The sequence below is a fragment of the Elephantulus edwardii genome, unplaced genomic scaffold (genome assembly GCF_000299155.1).
Source record: "Elephantulus edwardii isolate Elephantulus edwardi_28Jun2011 unplaced genomic scaffold, EleEdw1.0 scaffold00052, whole genome shotgun sequence".
Taxonomy (NCBI): Eukaryota; Metazoa; Chordata; class Mammalia; order Macroscelidea; family Macroscelididae; genus Elephantulus; species Elephantulus edwardii.
The window spans coordinates 6511638-6530594 of record NW_006399802.1 but is presented as its reverse complement, the minus strand read 5'-3'; the positions used below and the strand labels follow the sequence as shown (position 1 = coordinate 6530594).

Genomic DNA, 18957 nt, shown 5'->3' with positions numbered 1-18957 from the left:
TAGTCCAATAAGCCCTGTGGGGTTATCTGAAAAGGAAGGATGGTTAGTCTTCCAATTATAGAGGTCAGCAGAGGGAAATGGCCAGTACTGGAGGGGTTGGAGTTGTCCTGGCTCTGGGGGCCATCCGTATGCTCATAAGGGGAGAGCCACAGTGGAATCTGGGCTCTCCAGACCCCTCTGACTGCGAGTCCCCCGTGCTGGTCCCTGGGGGGCACTCGCAGGGATGGGGGGACCGGGATCAACCTGGCCCTGATATGGGGGAGGATTGTGGCGCATCTCAGGCCACTCAGGTGGATTTTCAATCTCAGGATAAATTTTGGGTGGTGCCGATGGCGCAGCTTCTGGGGCCAGAGGAACTCTGGACTCAGAAGTTCGGTTTTTAGGGCTAATGCGCACGGAGGGGTGGTATGTTTCTTCAAAACCCAAGGTTTTATCCACGGCGGTGGATTCTGCACTAAATCCTGCCACATGATGATGTATGGCTGTTGGTCAGGATGCGCGTTTGGTCCTTCCTGGAAAACAAGATCTTTAACCACCAAAATGATTGTTAAGTCAAATGCTCCCTCTGGTGGCCAACTGACTCCCAGAGTGGGCCACTCAGAGTTACAGAAGGTTTGCCAAGGTCCTTTTTTAACATTAACAGAGAGATTATTAGCCCTGGTTCTTACTTCAGAAAAATGTCCTAAAGTCAGGGAGAGGGGTATCGTCATATTCTGTCCCATATTAGTGGCCCACAGAACACAGCAGACACTCACAAGAAATACAAGACACACAAGAAGCTCTCTTCGCGACAACCAATTGAAAGCTGCTTCAGACGGGAGAGCCCTCTAGGCCCCTCCTCTCCGGCGGGACACTCTAAGTCCCTCAGATGGACCAGAGACTATTAAAGCCTCTGGATCCATATTCCACCCAAAGGGACGTCTCCCTAGGGCTGTGACTTGTGGGTTTTTTCAAGCACGTCTGCTTCGCCACAGTCACAAACTGAAAGTAAGCTGAAAATAAAACAGACTTACGAACACACAGGTTTGGCGGCGCTGCACAGACAAAGAAACAAATTTTAGGGGATCCTCTTACCTCCAAGTGGCTGACTGGCGGGTTGTGGGGGTGGCTGCTCAATCCTGGACAAGCCCCCAAATGAAAGACCCTAGACTAGGGCTTTTCCCAGACTGGGCACGACCCTGAGCACCAGATCCACTCGCTGCAATCACAAGAGGCTTTATTGGCGAAGCTTTGGGATGACTTCTATCTCTCGCAGGAGACAGGGAAGTCGACCCCAAGCCCCCAAAAGCAAGGGAATTTATACAAGGTCTAGGGGTTCTTTGGTATGGAATTAGCTCATTGGCTCTTTGGAAAAGGAGAAGTTCAATTTTAGGTCAGTTACCTGCTGCTGACGTTAGTTAAAATATGGTTTTTGCCAATAATTGTTTTTTCAGTTTGTGGTCAGCTAGTTACTGGAACACAAACATTCACACAAGATCAAAGGTATAGGTTCTTACAATACAGATCAAAGGTATAGGTTCTTGCAATACTTGGGTGTGGGGACATTGTTTAAAAAATTTTCCTTTCAAAAACTGTTCTGAGTCTCTTGAAATTCAGATTTCAAGGCTCACAGAATTTGGATGACCCACAAAGGCCTTCTGCCCTTAGAAGTCCTATTGATGATTTACAAGACGCATTCACTCTCCTGATGGAGCAGAATTCTTGGAATTATCTTCAGGTTAAAGCATCAGCTTAGTAAGCACTTTAAGACTGGGGAATATTTCCCATTAGTTATGGATTCTCTTGGAAAAGGATCCATGTGCATGCAGTCAATTTTGAGCAGCAGAGACTTGGGTATGATGAGACTGCTTTCGAAAGTATGGCTTGTCCTTAGTGATTGTCTATGTGACCAGTAGTTTGCTTTGATGTTAGTATTTGAGAAATTAACATAAAATGACCTATATAACCTGATTTCACTGCCCCTACTTCACCATGCCTTCCAGATATTTGTGCCATTCTTCTGTCCAATTCACACTATGTTGTTTTATGCGCCATCAAGTCTACACCGACTTGTAGTGACCCTGTCTACAATAGTTCTGAACCCTGCTCTAGCCTGAGCCAATTTTATCTTCTCTGACACACCTCTGGAGTTCAGGGGATATGTCTGGTTAGCAAGAAATCTTTCCTCCCGTGGCCTACCCCGTAGAGAATTACAGTTAACCTAAAGGTGATTACTCTCCTAATTAGAAATCAACAGCTGTTCTGCAGGAAAAAAGATGGGCAATTTCAGAGGTTCGACATACTACCTCCCAAAATACCCTTGGAGGGTCAGCTCTATGTCGGTTCCTATTTGATGTCAATGAATTTGAGTTTTTAATTTTCTTCTGATTCACTCTTATTTCTGTAAATATTTCATAATGCTGATGACTCTTCTTTATGTGTGTATGAATTCAAGACTGAGTTGGTGTTGTAGCTGTATTGTCCAAGCAGTGGGTTTCTGATGCTTTGTTATCTGTGATGATGGAGTAAGCAGTTTTAGTACCTGTCTTCCAGAGACCTCAAGTATCATTGCTATGAGGCTCAAAATTGTTGCCAGCTTTACTATGTTTCGGAACTGGTATATGTACAGACAAATTTGAGTCATGGTCTAAACTCTATACCTGGAGCTTCTCCCTCTGATACAATACTAGATTTTGGGAATGTTCTCCCAGCTTTTGGGGCATTTCAAAATCAGTTCTTGTTAGTGCTCAGAATGTTAGTGCTCAGAAATGGAAAGATTAAGGGGAAAAAAATCTTAGAATAAGTCTTCCACTTATGCTCCTGCCGATAGGTGCATTTTGTCCAACGCTAAGTAGTTGTGTTGCTCAATTTTAGCTCAGGTTTTCCACGCTTGCTGTTCCAAACTTTTCCCTTTCCCTGCTGAGTTCAGCATCTATTTCCTGAATGTAGTCTAATGGGTGCAAAACGACTTGTTTTCAGCTCGCTGTGGCCAGGACAACCCTCCCACCGCTCCCAGATGTCAGGCCGAGGAGTCGAGGTGCGGATCAGGGGTTAAGCTTTGTGCCCAGAACGCGCAACCAGCTCCTTCCCCCTCCCCAAGCTCGGGGGGCTTCCGGCGCAGGCCCCCTCTTCCCAGGGGCGGGGCCTGCCACTCCCGCCTCCCCGGCTGCGCGCGGCTGCAGGCCGCGGTCACGTGAGCGCGGCGCGGCGGGGGAGGGGCCCTGATTTCCGGGCGGCGGAAGGAGACGCGGCCGCGTGAGGACGAGGCGATTTGAAAACACGCTCGGGGAGCCTGCCTCTCGGCCGGCGGCGGCGCGCGCTGTCACCCGGTGGGGCTCCGCGCGCACGCCCTCGAGCTCCGCTTCCTAGACCCCGGCCTCGGCAGGGTCCCTCGGTGAGTGATCTCGGGCTCCGGGGCCGGGCCTTCTCGAAGCGCGGGGCGGTGCGCGGAGCGGTGCGCGGAGCGGTCGCCCTCCCTCCCCCTCCCCGGCTCGCGGCCCTGGCGGGTCGGGCCAGCCCTGGGCGGGGTACGCCCCCCGGGGGTCCCCGGCTGCTGCGCCCCTTCCGACTAGGCCTGGGCGCGGAGCGGGGCGGTGCGGGGGCGGGGCACCCCGCGGCGTTTGAAGCGTCTTAAGTGACTGGGCGGGTTCGCGCGGTTTCGGGGCTGGGAGACTTTTAGGCCGGTGTGTGGCGATTGGGACCGCGCCTGTGGTCCTGACCGCCCGGGCCGGAACGGGAGGCGTGATGGGCGCTGAGATCCTGCGGGGTCCTCACTTTCTGGTTGCGGTAAAACGGGGGGTGGGAGTGATCGCCGGGCTCTCCAGCCTGGCATGGGGGTGGGAATGGTCCGTACGGGGTGTATCGGGGCACCATCGTTTCGCATCACCCCTGCATTTATTTGCTCCAGGTCCGTTCTCTGGGTAGAGTTTGGAGGAACTCGTGAATATAGGGAATGGGAGAAGACACTCACAAAGCCCGAGTGCAGGGTGCTCTTTCCTTGACTTTTTTGGGGATAGAAGTTAGGAAATTAATAATTGGGTTGAAATTCTACGGAGGATCTAAATTTTGTTGTCATTTGCAGTCATGTGTGCAGTCCAGGTTTAAAGCTATCTGGACTCGACTCCAGAAATGTAAGACCACCGGTGAGATGGGAGTCTCTGAAGCTTGAGCTTCCACTCAACGTCGGTTACTGTGAAAGTAACCATGAAAACCTTGATTTTAAATGCAAAGAACATAATTCGTTAATAGAATTCTTGGTATAAGGAAGAATCTCCTGTATTGTTCTTGTGTCTGGTCGAATCCGAACTCGCCCATAGCGGACCTTTCAGCCTGTTTTCAGGCAGTAAATTTTGCATGATTGCTCATCTTTCCCACCGAGCGGCTGGTGGAGTCGAACTGCTTGCCTTTGGTTTAGCAGTGCAAGTCCTCACCACTAAGCCACCAGAGCTTCCTTGAAATGTCCTGTAAATACTGGGGAGGGGAGGGGATCTCAGCTCTAAAAGTTAAATGACAGTCCTCTTTAATTTTCCTTACGGGGGGGAAAAAAAAAGTCAGTGTGATTAATACAAAATTACGGATAATAAGGTATAAGCTTGACCGGAGACTGTCCTAGAGAAAGATTCAGTAGTGGCTAAAGAGAGACCTGGAGGCAGGCAGGTTTTTTTTTTATTATTATTTGTGCACCATTGAGTACAAGTGGGTTTTTAGAGGCAGTAAATCGCAGGAGAGATTTGCCTGTCAGTCAGTCTGTCAGAGAGCAGCTGATGGTTTTGAACCATGTTTCTCTGGGAACAGGACAAACTATTTACCACTAAGTCATCAGAGCTTTCTGCAGCTATATTAGCTAGTAATCAAATTAGGAAAGGCCACAGAGTGTACATGCTTGCTTAATTGAAACCATTTATTTTTGTTTGTTTAAAGGAGTGAGATGCATATCACCTTTTTAGGCCTCACTTGTTTACTTTTTAAACTAGGAAAACTGGGGATGAGGATGCGATGAGAACATGGAGCTGGGATAAAGAAAGCAAGCCAGCCATTTGCCACCAGGTTTTCTAGTCCTCAGATTAATTCCAGCATGGATGAAAGAGAATTGATTTTTAGAGATGGCCATTCTGTGTATGAATCCCTCTCCATCTCTTTGACCAAGTTACACGCCTTTCTGAGGTGCATCTCATTTATTGGAACTGACTCACAGCTGACTGTCCAGCTGGATTTTGGAAGGTGATTGCCTATCTTCCCCACCATCAGTGGATTGGCCTGCAACATCAGAGCCTCTTTCAGTATCACCTTCCTTAGGGAGCCCTAATGGCCAATCTACAGGGAGTTGTGTTGCTCACTCAAAGGCTGAGCTTCCCTGGCCCTATGGATCTACCAGCAGCTGGAGGGGTGAAGATGGTCACTTTCCTCTTTCCTTTACAGTCTTGGAAACTCAATGGAGAATCAGCTCTGAGTCAGCCCTGACTGGCCATGAGTTTAAGTTTTGAGCACCTTCTTCTAAATGTGAATTTGTGAGGTTAGGATGTTAAGATACATACCGCATCTAAAAATTGTGCTAGCTATGTTGTAGACTAGCGAGTAGGAGCCAACCCATAGCTGACCCTCCAGCCTGTTTTCAGAGGCACATTTAATCACATGGGAAGATACTGCGCTAAGAACTGCTAGTGGGTTTAAACTCTGTGCCTTGCTTTGTAGTAGGTACTTACTATGAGTAGCTGGTTAAATACTTGCTTTTCTCCGTAATTTTGTGTGGTTCTAGGACTTTAACACGTTGCCACACACTTTAAAATTGATGACCACGCTTAGAAACACATTTTCCCTCCCAATTGTTTATGACTGCCGTATGAAATTGAGCGTCAGTCCTGTGTTTGGAAGGGAAAATTAATTAAAATGTGCAGGACGGCTATAGCCGTCAATTGTGGCAGCATGTTAAGAGCTTTCTTGGTTTAGAAAAAAAAATGTGATGTGTTCATGTACTGTGTCTAACAGTATGCACAGCACAGTTTTATAACGTGTCAGCCTATAGCTGCAGAACTTCATTTAGCCCCTAAATCTGTTCTTTTATCTAAATAAACAAGTAACTAGTTAATAGGGAGCTCTGGTGGCGCCTAGTGGTAAGGAGTAGTGCTGCCAACCTAAAGAGAAGTAGTTTGAATTCACCAGAAAGACGGGCATTCTCCTGTGCAGTTTACAGCCTTTGAAAACTTGTTCGATTGTCATCTAGGAGTCAGTTCCTACTTGAAAGCAGTTAATTGAGAGCTAATAACAGTAAAATGCTGTAGTTATGTGAAGTATCTCCTAGAATTTTGGGCTCCTGGAACTTGAGGCTGGTTACTCTTGGTTAATCTGGTCATTTTATTAATTTCACATTAATGCAAACCTGTATTTTACTCCTATCTCTTGAGCCCTCATGAATGTTATGAATTTTTTAAAATAACTAGGCATAGGATATTTTTAATAGACCGTACGTTTTCTTTTCAAAAAGTGTTTACCTATCCCAGTGAGTACATAGTGAAAAGAAGAATTCATAAAATTTATAGTGTGTGGAAAAGACATCAGAATTGCTGAACTGGTCCCCGAGACAGGAGACTTTAAAAAAATGATAGTTAAGGGGAGCTCTGGTGGCCTAGTCACAAGTAGCTGTACTGCAATCCCAGAGGTGGTGATCGTTGTTGTTATGTGCCATCGAGTCAAGATCCCAGAGGTACGTGGTTTGAATCCACCAGATGCTTTGCTGGAGAAGGAGGGGCAGTCTCCTCCTGTACCAGTCATATCCGATTTGATGATGCACCCCCAAAAAACGATAGTTGTTGGAAATACAAAGATGGAGAAGAAAGCTGGAGCTTCACATGGGAGGGCCTGATTTGCCCTGCTGAGGAGTTTTGTTCTGTTGTACATGGGGTCCTCAGGAGGCAGAACTAACAAAGTCATTTTCCTAGGATTAAGAGGAGATAGCACCTGAGAGCTGCTGCTTGGTGGTGTAGTGAGAGTGGAGCCTCCAGTGGCTTTTCAGAGCAGTAAATCACACTGGAGTCTGTCCATCTTCCTCTCTCTGAGCAGCTGGTAGGTGAGAACCACCAGCCTCTCGGTTAGCAGGGCAGCTCCTTATCACTCAGCCGCCAGAGCTCCTGGAGCTTTGGTCAAGTCTGTGTGTAGAAAGAGCTCTCTACTGACTCTGGCAAATGAACTAAGGAGTAGGTGTTGGAGATGAAGCAAAATACTGTTTGGGGGAAGCTTTTGAATAGCCTAGGCTTGAAATAAAGGACTTCTTTGAAGTTATGACTTTGGGAATATGTAGGAGGACACAGATAAAAGATTTTACATGTAGGTAGAAGGATTTGGATGAAGTTGAAAGGATGTGGTTGGGGGGGAGGTACAAGATGACATGGTTCTTTCTAATCTTGTTATAATAGTTACTTATCCTTTTAATTGTTTTATGGTTCACTTCTTTTCAAATAGGGGAATATTTTGTCTTTTTAATATTGTTTCTAATCTGAGCTCTGCTTGCATTCTTATTACTGAACACTTTAATTTTGCCACTCCTGATTGTGATACATTCTTTTTTTATGTTTAATTTCCATTACTCCTCCCCACCACCTCATGTGTGAATCCTACGCATTTTTCAAGTAGCCAACCTAGGTTCCAAACTTTCCTGGTCATTCTACGTTAAATGAAGAAAAATGTTTTTATTCTTCTTGAAAAAACCCACTTACTAATTTGACCATTTGGTATATTCATGGTTGACTTAGTTTAAAATCATTGTAAAAAATAAAATAAAACAAATCAATGTCTTTGTTAACTATATTTGAGTCAGTCCCATGTACATGGAAGCAAATTGTTAGCTGAGTGGAGCCTTCTCCTCTCCTGTGATTGGTTGCAGATTGGACTGCTATGATCCACAGGGTTTCCATTGGCTGAGATCTGGAAATTGTGGAAGCCATCATAGCAATATGCAAGCTTCCACTGATAGACAAATGGTGGCCAAACATGAAAAGGTGCATTGCAAGGAATTGGACTTGGAAGGCAAGGATTTTTTTTTATTTGAGTAACTTACTGTTTTTAATTTTCCCCCTCAATTACAGCAGTGAAGGATGACCAAAAAAAGAAAACGCCAAGATGATTTTCAAAAAGTAAAATTAAAAGTTGGCAAAAAAAAACCTAAGTTGGAAAATGCTACTGATACAAACTTTAAAACAAAGACTATACATCTACCCGAGCAACTCAAAGACGATGGAGGACTTCCAACAAACAATAGAAAACTTAACATAAAAGTAAGTCATAAATCTTGTTTTGTAAAAATACAATTTTCTCTGAAACCTTCTGCACCATTGTCTTCTCCCCACGTCCATGTATTTTTAAAACTGGTTTTCATTCACCCATATGTTTTGTTTTGTAACAATACTTAAAATTTTATAATGCCATTATTTATAATTAGAACATCATGTCTTTGTGAAAAGCTGTCTTAGTGCTTTCCTAGAGTGAGTGAGTGCTCAAGGCCTGAGGTTTGGGAGTTCTTCTGTTTCCCAGAGCTGCTCATGTAATTGTGTCTTTCCCGTTCAGAAATACTTGCTTGACTCAACCCATTTTGTACTCATATTTGATCATATGCTGTATCATCTGGAAATAATTCTTGTATTTTATCTTTTTGAAGTATGCATCTCATTTTTCTGGTTTTTAAGGGCTCCAACCCTTAATATAAAGAATAGGAGATTTCATTTTATTCTTTTTAGCGCAAAACATAAGCTCATTAGTAAAGTGTGAAGTTAATTGAAGTCTGAGCAATAGGTTTTTGTTTTAATTTTTTTAAATGGCATTTTTTATTAGCAACAAGTAACAAATAGTAACTACGTAACAGTCTAAAGAAAATGTTAAGATACACAGCTTCACAGATTTTGGGAAAAAATATGAAACTCGTTCTGTAGTTTCTATGGAAAAGCAAAGTTGAGATCCGTCTGATGAAAAACAAGGGAGAACTTGTTTTATCTGAACATCAAGACGCTGTGGTTTCAGTGCAAGGATAGACAGTATAGACAGACCAAGGAGTAAGTGCATATTGGCTTTGTAACAAAAGTTGGTTTTGGCATAGCAGTTGGGAGAAGTCAGGAAGTCAACAAAAGGTGCAAGGGCAGTTAATTCCTCAGAAGGGAAGCAATTATTTTAGGGAGCTATAAAGAAATGAATTCATAATGCATTGTCACACCTACCTGAAACAGGCAAAATAAAGATTGAATTTTTAATTTTATTTTTATTTATTTTTTTTTTATGGTGAGAAAAATTTGTGTTTAGAATTAGCCAGCTGGACTCAGTTTAGATGATCCCAATTTTGTTGTCAACATCCCAAGCATCATAGTCAGGGGCAAGTTGAACATAGGCCTTCTTCTCTCCATCAGGCCTAATCAAAGTGTTGACCTTGGCCACATCAGTGTCATAGAGCTTCTTTCCAGCTTGTTTAATTTGGTGCTTGTTGGCCTTGACATCCACCATGAACACAAGTGTGTTGTTATTTTCTGTCGTCTTCATGGCTGACTCAGTGGTCAGGGGAAATTTGATGGTCATAGTGGTCAAGCTTGTTTCTCCTGGGGGTGCTCTTCCGGGGGTATTTGGGCTGCCTTTGGAGTCTCAGCATCTTAGGCCGCCAGAAGGCGGGTGACTCGTGGATCTTTTTTTTTTTTTGGCTGTGGATGCCCTTCAGCACTGCCTTCTTGGCCTTTAATGCCTTTGCTTTGGCTTCAGTTTTGGGAGGGGCAGGGGCTTCCTCCTTCACTTTTGGCTCCATCTTTGTAGAAAGGGTCACAAAATAAAGATTTTCAAAGACAGATAAGAGGATGTCTTTCTTACCTTTGCATTGGGAAAGATTTCTTAAACCAGACACACAGAGCACTAACCATAGATTTTATAATTGAATTCTACTAACATTAATAATTTTTTATTTATCAAAAGATATCACTGAGAGTATCTTTTGGAATTCTTGATCTTGGAGGAGACAGTTGTAATACACATACTCAGCAAAAGATCAGTTCAGATTCTATTAAGAACTTTTACCAGTTAAGAAAAAGACAAAACCCTTTAAAAAAAAAAAGAATAAGGGGCATGAATATCCAAGTGGCCAATAAAAAAGTAGAAAATTTGCTCCACCTTATTAGTAATCAAGAAAATGCTATTACTATTCTTATTTCTCCTGGAATGGCTGAAATAGAACTAACACAACCTGTTTGAGATGAGAATGTGGTTCAGTGGGCACTCTAATCAGTATTGTTTGGAATATAAAATTTTATTTAAAGAGTTAAATTTGACTATTTATATTCCTATTATGAAGTGGTTCTACTCCTTATACATGAAGATGTACATATAGGTGCCAAGGAGAAATAAAAAAGAAAATGAATTGTGTTGTTGGTAAAGAATGTTGTATGCACAGTTGACTGCCCTGAGGACAAATCTGTCTTTGGAGAAGGCGCAACCAGGGTGCTTCCTAGAGGCTACGATGGTGAAACTTCATCTTACATACTTCGGGCACGTTGTGAGGAAAAGCTTCTTGATGGCAAAAGTAAAGGGTTGGCTAAAGAACAGAAGACCCTCAGTGAGATAGAGTGACATAGTGACTGCAACAGTGGCCATGGGATGGTAGCTTGGGAGAGATCATAAGGCTGGCACAGAATTGTTGTGTACTGTCAAGTTGGAACCGATTCATAGCTGACCCTCTGGTAGCTTTTCGGAGGCAGTAAATCATGTGAGAGGAGATTGCCCATTTTTTCTTGGTGGATCCTAACTGTGTCAGCAGCCCAACTCCTTATCACTAAGCCACCAGAGCTTCAGTGTGTTGTTAATAGGGTAGGTGTGAGTCATCATTGACTTAATAGCACCTAACGCTGTGGCAACATCAGCTATTATGAATAACACTTTAGGAAATTTGTGTACAGGTCAATTTTCTGGATCAGTGTTTTCTAGTTTTGCTCCTTAGAAGATTATTTGAGGTGATGTTTTCTTTTTGAATTATGTAAAGTAATTCATTTTGTTGAGTGTTATGCCCTGAATAATTAACATGCACAGAAAGACCATAATCAGAGCTTGATATATTAAGAATATATAAATTATATGTGTATTAATTATATATTAAATAATGTATAAATCTACGATAATTTTGGTACACAGTAGGTGTTTGGCAATGTTTTTATTTTAAATTTTAGAGTTCTTAATTATGCATATAGGTTAATTTAAAAACAAAATTCTTGACGAAAGCTGTGTTTTTAGGAATCTGGAACTTTGAAAGAGAAAATATTTTTTTTCTGTTTGTGGTAATGTTAAATAATGCTTTTAAAAAATGCTTATTGGAGCAATTTTTCTAAAGAACTTCTGATTACTAACGTGTTTGAAAATGACTTAATGTGTACATATATGCACATACTTGAAAATTAAATGTCTTCATTTCTATTTTTAGGATTTGCTATCACAGATGCATCACTATAATGCTGGGGTTAAACAGAGTGCTCTTCTTGGACTTAAAGATCTTTTGTCTCAGTACCCATTTATAATTGGTGCACACCTTTCAAACATATTAAGTGAAGTGACTGCTGTGTTTACAGATAAAGATGCTAATGTACGATTAGCAGCAGTTCAACTTCTTCAATTCCTGGCCCCCAAAATACGAGCTGAACAAATTTCTCCATTTTTTCCTTTGGTAAGTGCCCATCTCTCTAGTGCCATGACTCACATTACTGAAGGAATTCAGGAGGACTCTTTGAAAGTTTTGGATATCCTGCTGGAACAGTACCCCGCTCTAATCACTGACCGTAGCAGTATATTGCTTAAGAATTTTGTAGAACTTATTTCTCATCAGCAGCTGTCCAAAGGACTGATAAATAGAGACAGATCCCAATCGTGGATACTTTCTGTAAATCCCAATCGGAGACTCACTTCTCAGCAGTGGAGGCTGAAAGTTTTAGTGAGACTCAGTAAATTCCTTCAGGCCTTGGCAGATGGATCCAGTAGGTTGAGAGAAAGTGAAGGACTTCAGGAACAAAAAGAAAATCCCCATGCCACTAGCAACACCATTTTTATCAACTGGAAGGAACATGCCAGCGACCAGCAACACATCCAGGTTTATGAAAATGGGGGTTCACAGCCCAATGTCAGTTCACAGTTCAGGCTACGGTAAGAAGGATTTCAGTTATGTCCACACTCAGTTGTTTCCTTTATTGACTTTTAACTGCTGACCATTGATGGCTAATCGTGGAAAGACATGCATTTGTCTTTCATACATTTTCATATAGTTACTCATAATTTAATTTTATTATTTACTGATGGGAAGAGTCATTTTAAAGTATATTAATGTATTCATTTCTAGCAAAGCCTAATGAGAAGTAAAATCTTAATCTCTGTTGGCTTTGTTACTTTAGAATTCCATTTTCCTTATTAGTCTTGATCAATGTAATTATCAGTTCATGGTGCTTCATTTTACTAGTACTTTATATTTAAGATTTAAGTTAACAGGAATCTTCAAATTTTTTAATCACTAATTTTAATTTTTTTAAAAAATTCTTTATTAGGTACCTGGTTGGAGGACTAGGTGGTGTGGATGAAGGTCTGTCATCTACTGAAAACCTGAAAGGATTTATTGAGATAATTATACCATTGCTAATTGAATGCTGGATTGAAGCTGTGCCTCCACAATTAACTGCTTCTGTTGGAAATGATATAGAAAGAGAACCTCTTCAGGTTATGCAGCAAGTTCTTAACATTATTTCCCTTTTGTGGAAGCTGTCTAAACAACATGATGAAACCCATAAACTGGTGAGAACTGATAAATTCTTACTATAGGCAGTCTCCAGGTTACAGACATCAGTCTTAAGAGCAACTGCTTGCTTTTTAGTCCATTCTCACTTTGAAACAATTAAACCCACCCTAACCTACACCTGCAACAAATTCTGAGTCACTGTTCCCCTCTATTGTAGCTTTGAAATAATTGAAAAGACTTGGAGCCCTTTCTTGCATTAAAGTAAGGTGAGAACTGTGTAAGGACTATCTGTACCTTTTCTGACTAGCCCACAGATTCTACTTAACAGGTACAGATCTCTTCTAACCCGAGGACTGCCTGTAATGACCTCTATCAGAAATGAGACGTTTAGAAATCATAAACGGTCATATATTTAAAAAAAAAAGTTCTAGGAGTTTACTGTAAACCTGTTTTGCTTTTGACCCAGAAACATTCTAGTATTCTAAAATACATGGAGGTATTTTACAGGATTAAAAAGAGAAAAAAGTTTTTTTAAGGATTTAAAAAGAATTTTACTTTTTAACAGTACTTTGTGCCACATTACAAAGTTTAGCAGAAATGGACTTGACTGAAGACCTCATTTGTTGTAAACTATATTTTATAGATAAGACTATACAGAGACTATTTCGTATGGATTTTTATGGGGTTTTTTGACAGGATATAAAATCAAAAGACATTTGTAAAAGTCTATTTGTTGTAGATGATGTAGAGTGTGCGTGAAGTTAATTTAAGTCAGTTCTAAGTTACTTACCAGCTTTTTAGAAAGCTGACAGTAAAATTTGTTTGAGGAGAGTAAATTTAAAGCTTGGTTTTTAGGTGTGCAGTCCTTCTCTGCACCCGAACGAACAGACTTTGAGATTAATTGTTCTATACAGATTTGGTGGCAGTCTTAAAAGGGCAACTGTAGGAGGAAGACTTTTTATACTAGTTCCTGAAAGGTTTTGAAGAGACAGGTGTAAATCATTGGAGTTGCCTGTATACATCCATACCTAAGAAGGCAGTATTTTTCTTATTATTTCATGCTGAAATTTAGAGTGAGTGCTACATAAGATAAGCCAAAGACTGTTTGGTAGCTTTTTAATCTTCAAAAACTTGATGGAATCATACGTGTAGATTTAAGAGTGCTCTGTTGCTTCTTGCATCATCTAGAAGGATGCCTAGAGGGCTCTAGTGGTACATTCTATAGGGAATTGTGCTGCTAACCCAAAAGCTGAGCCTCTGGTGATTTGAATCCACCAGCATTGCTGGAGGAAAGATGGACAGTCCTCTCTTGTGCTGTTTATAAAGCCTTGGAAACCCAGTGTCGAATCAGTTAGAAGTTGGTTCTGACTTGATGGCAATTAGGGGTTTTTTTGAAAAGTATGCTTTGTCAATTTCTTTTTCAAATAGGATGTCATTTTACTGATTACTATTTTGAGCCTTTCTGCCTTGTGTACTATTTTGAGCCTTTCTGCCTTGTGATTTATTGTCATATTAGTTAAAAAAGGTTAGGATGAAGTATGGTTTTTTGAGGACCAACCTTGCTGTGCCATATGACAATCTGATCTAGAATTTTGCATTAAGTAACTTGCTCGTTGCTGTCAATCTGGGTCTGATTGATAGCTGATCTTCCAGTGAGTTTCCAGAGGTAGTAAATTGCACAAGAAGAGACTGCCCATCTTTCTCCTAAACTTTTGCGTTGTTGTTGTTAAGTGCTGTCTAGTCGTAGGTGACTCATATCGACCCTAGGAATGAAAGTCCACAACACTTGCGTGACTTTTATCCTTTCTCCAGGTTCATAGGGTTTCTGGAGGCAAGCTGTTTACGGAAGCGGATGCCAGTCCTGCTTCCAAGCTTGATTTAGTTGGGAAGCTCCACCAAACCCTGCCCCTCATGGGTAACCATTAACGCATTTGACACATCAGTGTCACGGTGTTAAGCTTCACAGCAACCACAAGTTACCTCTGTACGGCTGGCTATACGACCTAGAAGAAAACTATTAATAGAAAACTATTAAAAGCAGGCCTGATGGCTAGTTCAAAATCAGAATTTATTTATTTTTTTTTTTAAAAAAAGAAAATTTGTGTCTTTTACTAGTTTACTTACAAAGTTCTTATAAATTGTTTTTCACACTGGATCTTTCCCATTTCCTCTACTCGCCTCCCTCCACCTGTTAAACGGTATAATGCTATGATTAACTACCCCCGTACCCCTAATCGTTCTCAGCCTCTGTTCCATCCTCCCCCACCTTAGATCTTAGTACCTATTCTGCAATAATGGTCTTATACAGTACTTGTCCTTATGGGACTGAGTTAGTTAAAATCAGAATTTTTACTGTTTACTTTTCTGATTTCCTATCTTAAACAGCAGATAAATTTCAAGTAAAAAGAATCAGCACCAAAAAGATCTCTTGTTGGAAATTGGATGCCATAGTAGTTGCTAGTTTTGAAATTTATTTACATACAGTATCATGAACATAATTTATAAAATGACAGAGTACTTAAAGTTGAATATCCACAGGTTGTGCAGTTGCCGCTTAACACTTTATTGGCTATTTTAGATTACTCTTTGTTCTAGACTTTCTGATCTTTGCTTATTTTAATAGGAGTCATGGCTTCGAAAAAATTACCTTATTGATTTCAAACACCATTTTATGAGTCATTTTCCTTATGCCTTACAAGAAATAACCAAGCACAAAAGGAAAGAAGCAAATAAAAGGTATGATTTCTTCTTTGTGTAGATGGGGGAAAAATGCATACACTTAATCTGAAGTCATCAGAAAGAATTTGTCTTTATTTCAAATTTGAAATATTAATGTGAAGTAAAAAATAAAACCAAGAGTAGACTGATCCTGAACTATAAAGTCCCACATTAATGGTAACTATCAATTACATAAATGTAATTTCAGCAAAATTGTCTCAGCTGGAGTTGTGTGGCTCTGGTGGCCTAGTGGTAAGAAGCTGACCTGTAATCCTACCCCCAAAAGAGCACGTGGTTGGAATTCACCAGCTGCTCCAAGGGAGAAGGATGGACATTCTCTCCCGGTGCAGTTTACTGCGTCTGAATATCAGCTCTGAGTTGATTGTGAGATTCTGAGTTGATGGCACACAGCTATGTAATTATTAAATCTTTAAGCTAAGTAGTAGTTTGCAAGTTAAACATGAGGAAACTGGCAGAGAGTAATGTGATAACTGGGAAAAAAACAGATGTCTTATCTAAAATAATAAAGGGTGATAAATTATACGATGGAATTTGAAGTTACTAAATGAGATGAAGTAATTATGAGAACAACTGTCTTACGAAATACTACAAGTCATGTGCAAAATAGAACATTAAAACTGTTCTTGGCCCAAATGAGCAAAAATACGGGCAAGCGACCTTCAAGTCTGTAAAATTAATTTAAAAAAAAATTATGATGCTTTGCAAGTATACAGGGCAAATTTGTTTCCATTAAATGTTTAGTACACATTTTGTAGCATTAATTAACAGTACTCTCAGTGTAACCTCACCCTTCCTGCTTCCTCCCTGTTATTCTCTTTCCATTAATCTTTCTGTCCTACTGCTTCCTGCCTTCTCAATGTTTTCCTTGGGTAAATGTTTCCCTTTTGATCTTGTGTGGTTGATTGTTACAAGGAATGAGTATCTCCTTGGTGTTACTTCATAGGCCATTCTTTGAAATTTGAGCCACAGGTGTGCGTTTTGTTTTAGGTTTGAAGGATGACTAAGTGCCATAGCCTCAGGAGTTTTGCCAGTTTCTGTCAGACCAGTAAGCTTTGCGGGTTTTCTGATTTTGAGTTTGTTCCACGTTTTGTTTTCCTCTACTATGTCCAAGGCCTTTTACTATGATCCCTTTTAGAGTGGTCAGCAATGATATACCTACACACTGTCTCGTTTTACTGGTCTCAGAGTGGTGGAGGACGTTGATGTTCTTGTGGCCCATTCATCCAGTATGACTAACTTACTCATCATAAAGTTCCCCAGGGATTTGTTGGCCTAGTGGCAAGAAGTTGTCCTCCAGTTCTAAAAGAATGTGGCTCGAATCCACTAGCTGCTCCGTGGAGAAGAATGAACACTCTTCTCCCATTCAGGTGTCTGAAACCCACTGGAGGGTCAACTATGGGTCAGTTCTGACTTGATGGCACACAACAGCAACAAACAACAAGTTGCTCTTAGACTTTAGCAATGAAGTTCATTGAAAATTAAGCAAAAAGTCTTGAAGGGGAACTTAAATCAGTTAGGGAAGCAAAGGCTACTCCTGTTAAATAGTTTTCTGTTTTTGTCTTACATTGAAATGCAGTTACAAAAGATACAACTTCAGCATTGACATTTGACAAATGCAATGTAGTTGTCTCTAAGAAAACTTGCTTTTTGCAGTCAAAATTTGTTGGCTTACTTGGTTATTGTTTTATTAACAAGGTAATTTTTGTAAGAACTGCTAGTGTAAAAATGTTAGGGAGCAAATCTATCTTAATCTTGGCTTTGGCCTACAAGTCATCTTTTGCGCAGGAGTTCACTGCTGACTAGTCTGCCAGATGGGAGCAACTTCGAGTAGGCTGGGAAAATGAGCTGCTTTTTTTCAGAAGGAATAGAGAGCCTTCATTATTTAGCAAGTTGAGGTGGTTTCTCACCATTAGGTATAATGTTAATTTGTAGCTCCTTTGGCCCATATTTTAATTGGCTTAATTTTAATTATTGAATTGTAAGAGTACTTTATTCTTGATATAAATCTGTTACTAGACACTTGATTGGGTGTTGGAGAACAGTATTGAATATACCATGGACTGCTAAGAGAACCGTCCTGGAGAGAGTTAAACCAGGCTGCTCCTTGGAGGCAAGGATTCTGAAGCTTTGTCTGACATACTTTGGAGATGTTGCAAGGAGGGACCAATCCTTGGAGCAGGATGTCATGCTTGGGAGAGTGGAGGGATAATGCAGGAGAGGAAGACCTTAGATGAGGTAGATTGATTAAGTGACTGGGGTAGTGGGGGCAGGTGTGTCAGAGACGGTAAGATTGGCACAGGACAGAGCAGGGTTTAGGGCTATTGTACATAAGGTTGTTGTGAGTCGCAGGCGACTCAGTGGCTCATAACAACATGCTATCTTGAATTTGAAACAGATTGTTCAGTTGCAGGGTGAAGTAGATAGTTTCAGAGGAACTTTTAGAAAGTAACTGAGACACAAGTTTAGATGTTTTTGGATATGTTGCTCTTAGAAGGACTTTTTTCGCTCCCTAGCTGTGAGAACCCTGGCAATAAAGGGCCATTTAACTTTTCATCTTATGTCTTTTGTTCTTTTATGCTTGATGAATACAGTACAAGTTTAATTCTGTTTAAAACGTTACTAGTTCCACCCTTAATGTCATTTCCCCCCTACCCCACAGCTTTACAGTTTTTCTTCTAGCTATAACCCTTTTTCTATTTTCTCAGCCAGATTTCCAAGCCTGTAATAACCTTTCTTCCAGTTTATTCCTCAGTTTACTGAATTTAGCTTTTCCTCTTTTCCACTACTGCTGGGTCCCATTCTTGACTGTAGAATTAGTGTATGTTCATTGAGAGTGTATTTGAAAAGAAATTTTAAATTACTTATAACGTTATTACTTAGAAAGTGATTATTCTTAATGTTTTTAGAAGTACTGCATGCTGTTAAAATAGAGTATTTCACAGTATTTTAATGCAGGATCCCCTTATCTGCTTTGTCCATACAACACTTTCCCATATGGTACTTTAACAGCATTCTCACTACCTTTTCTACATTGATGACTTCTAAATCCATATGTAGGATTCTCAGGTGGCCTAGTTGGTAGGGAGTAGGTGACATCCCAATGGTAGTGCTGCTCTGATAACTCGAATTCGCCAGTGCTTCCCTGGGAGAAAGATAAGCTGTCTCTTCCCATTTGGTTTACAGCCTCTGAAAACTTGCGTAGAGGGTTAGTCAGCTGTGAGTTGAGTTTGACTCGATGGCAGTGAGTTTTGAGTTTGAAATGTATACTGCTCAGACTTCTGCCTCTAGTCCCGCTCTTGTACATTGAGCAAAGACATGTCAGACTCAGTACAGCAAGGTTAAAATTGATTTACTGAGTTAGTTCTTCTCCATTAGTAGTACTGCCATTTCCTTAATCACTAGTGTTAGGATCCTTGAGACTTTCCATCCTCACAAAAACTGACATGTGAAAAAATGTAGTCACAGAGTCATTTCAGACAAAGCCTTATCTCGGTAAGTCCTTAAAAGACTAA

At 40.9% G+C, this 18957-nt stretch overlaps 1 protein-coding gene across 2 annotated transcripts in view; it reads left to right on the top strand.

Moving 5' to 3' along the window:
• Positions 1-8054: 8054 nt before the first annotated feature.
• Positions 8055-18957, top strand: part of TEX10 (testis expressed 10) — a 44064-nt gene continuing 33161 nt past the window's right edge. The window contains exons 1-4 of one of the 2 annotated variants that reach the window (XM_006886879.1): positions 8055-8246; positions 11411-12123; positions 12519-12762; positions 15330-15442. In XM_006886879.1, the coding sequence (XP_006886941.1) occupies positions 8067-8246; positions 11411-12123; positions 12519-12762; positions 15330-15442 (1250 nt within the window). In that variant the 5' untranslated portion in view covers positions 8055-8066. The remainder of the gene's footprint in view (positions 8247-11410; positions 12124-12518; positions 12763-15329; positions 15443-18957) is intronic. The other variant, XM_006886880.1, reaches the window with a different exon arrangement.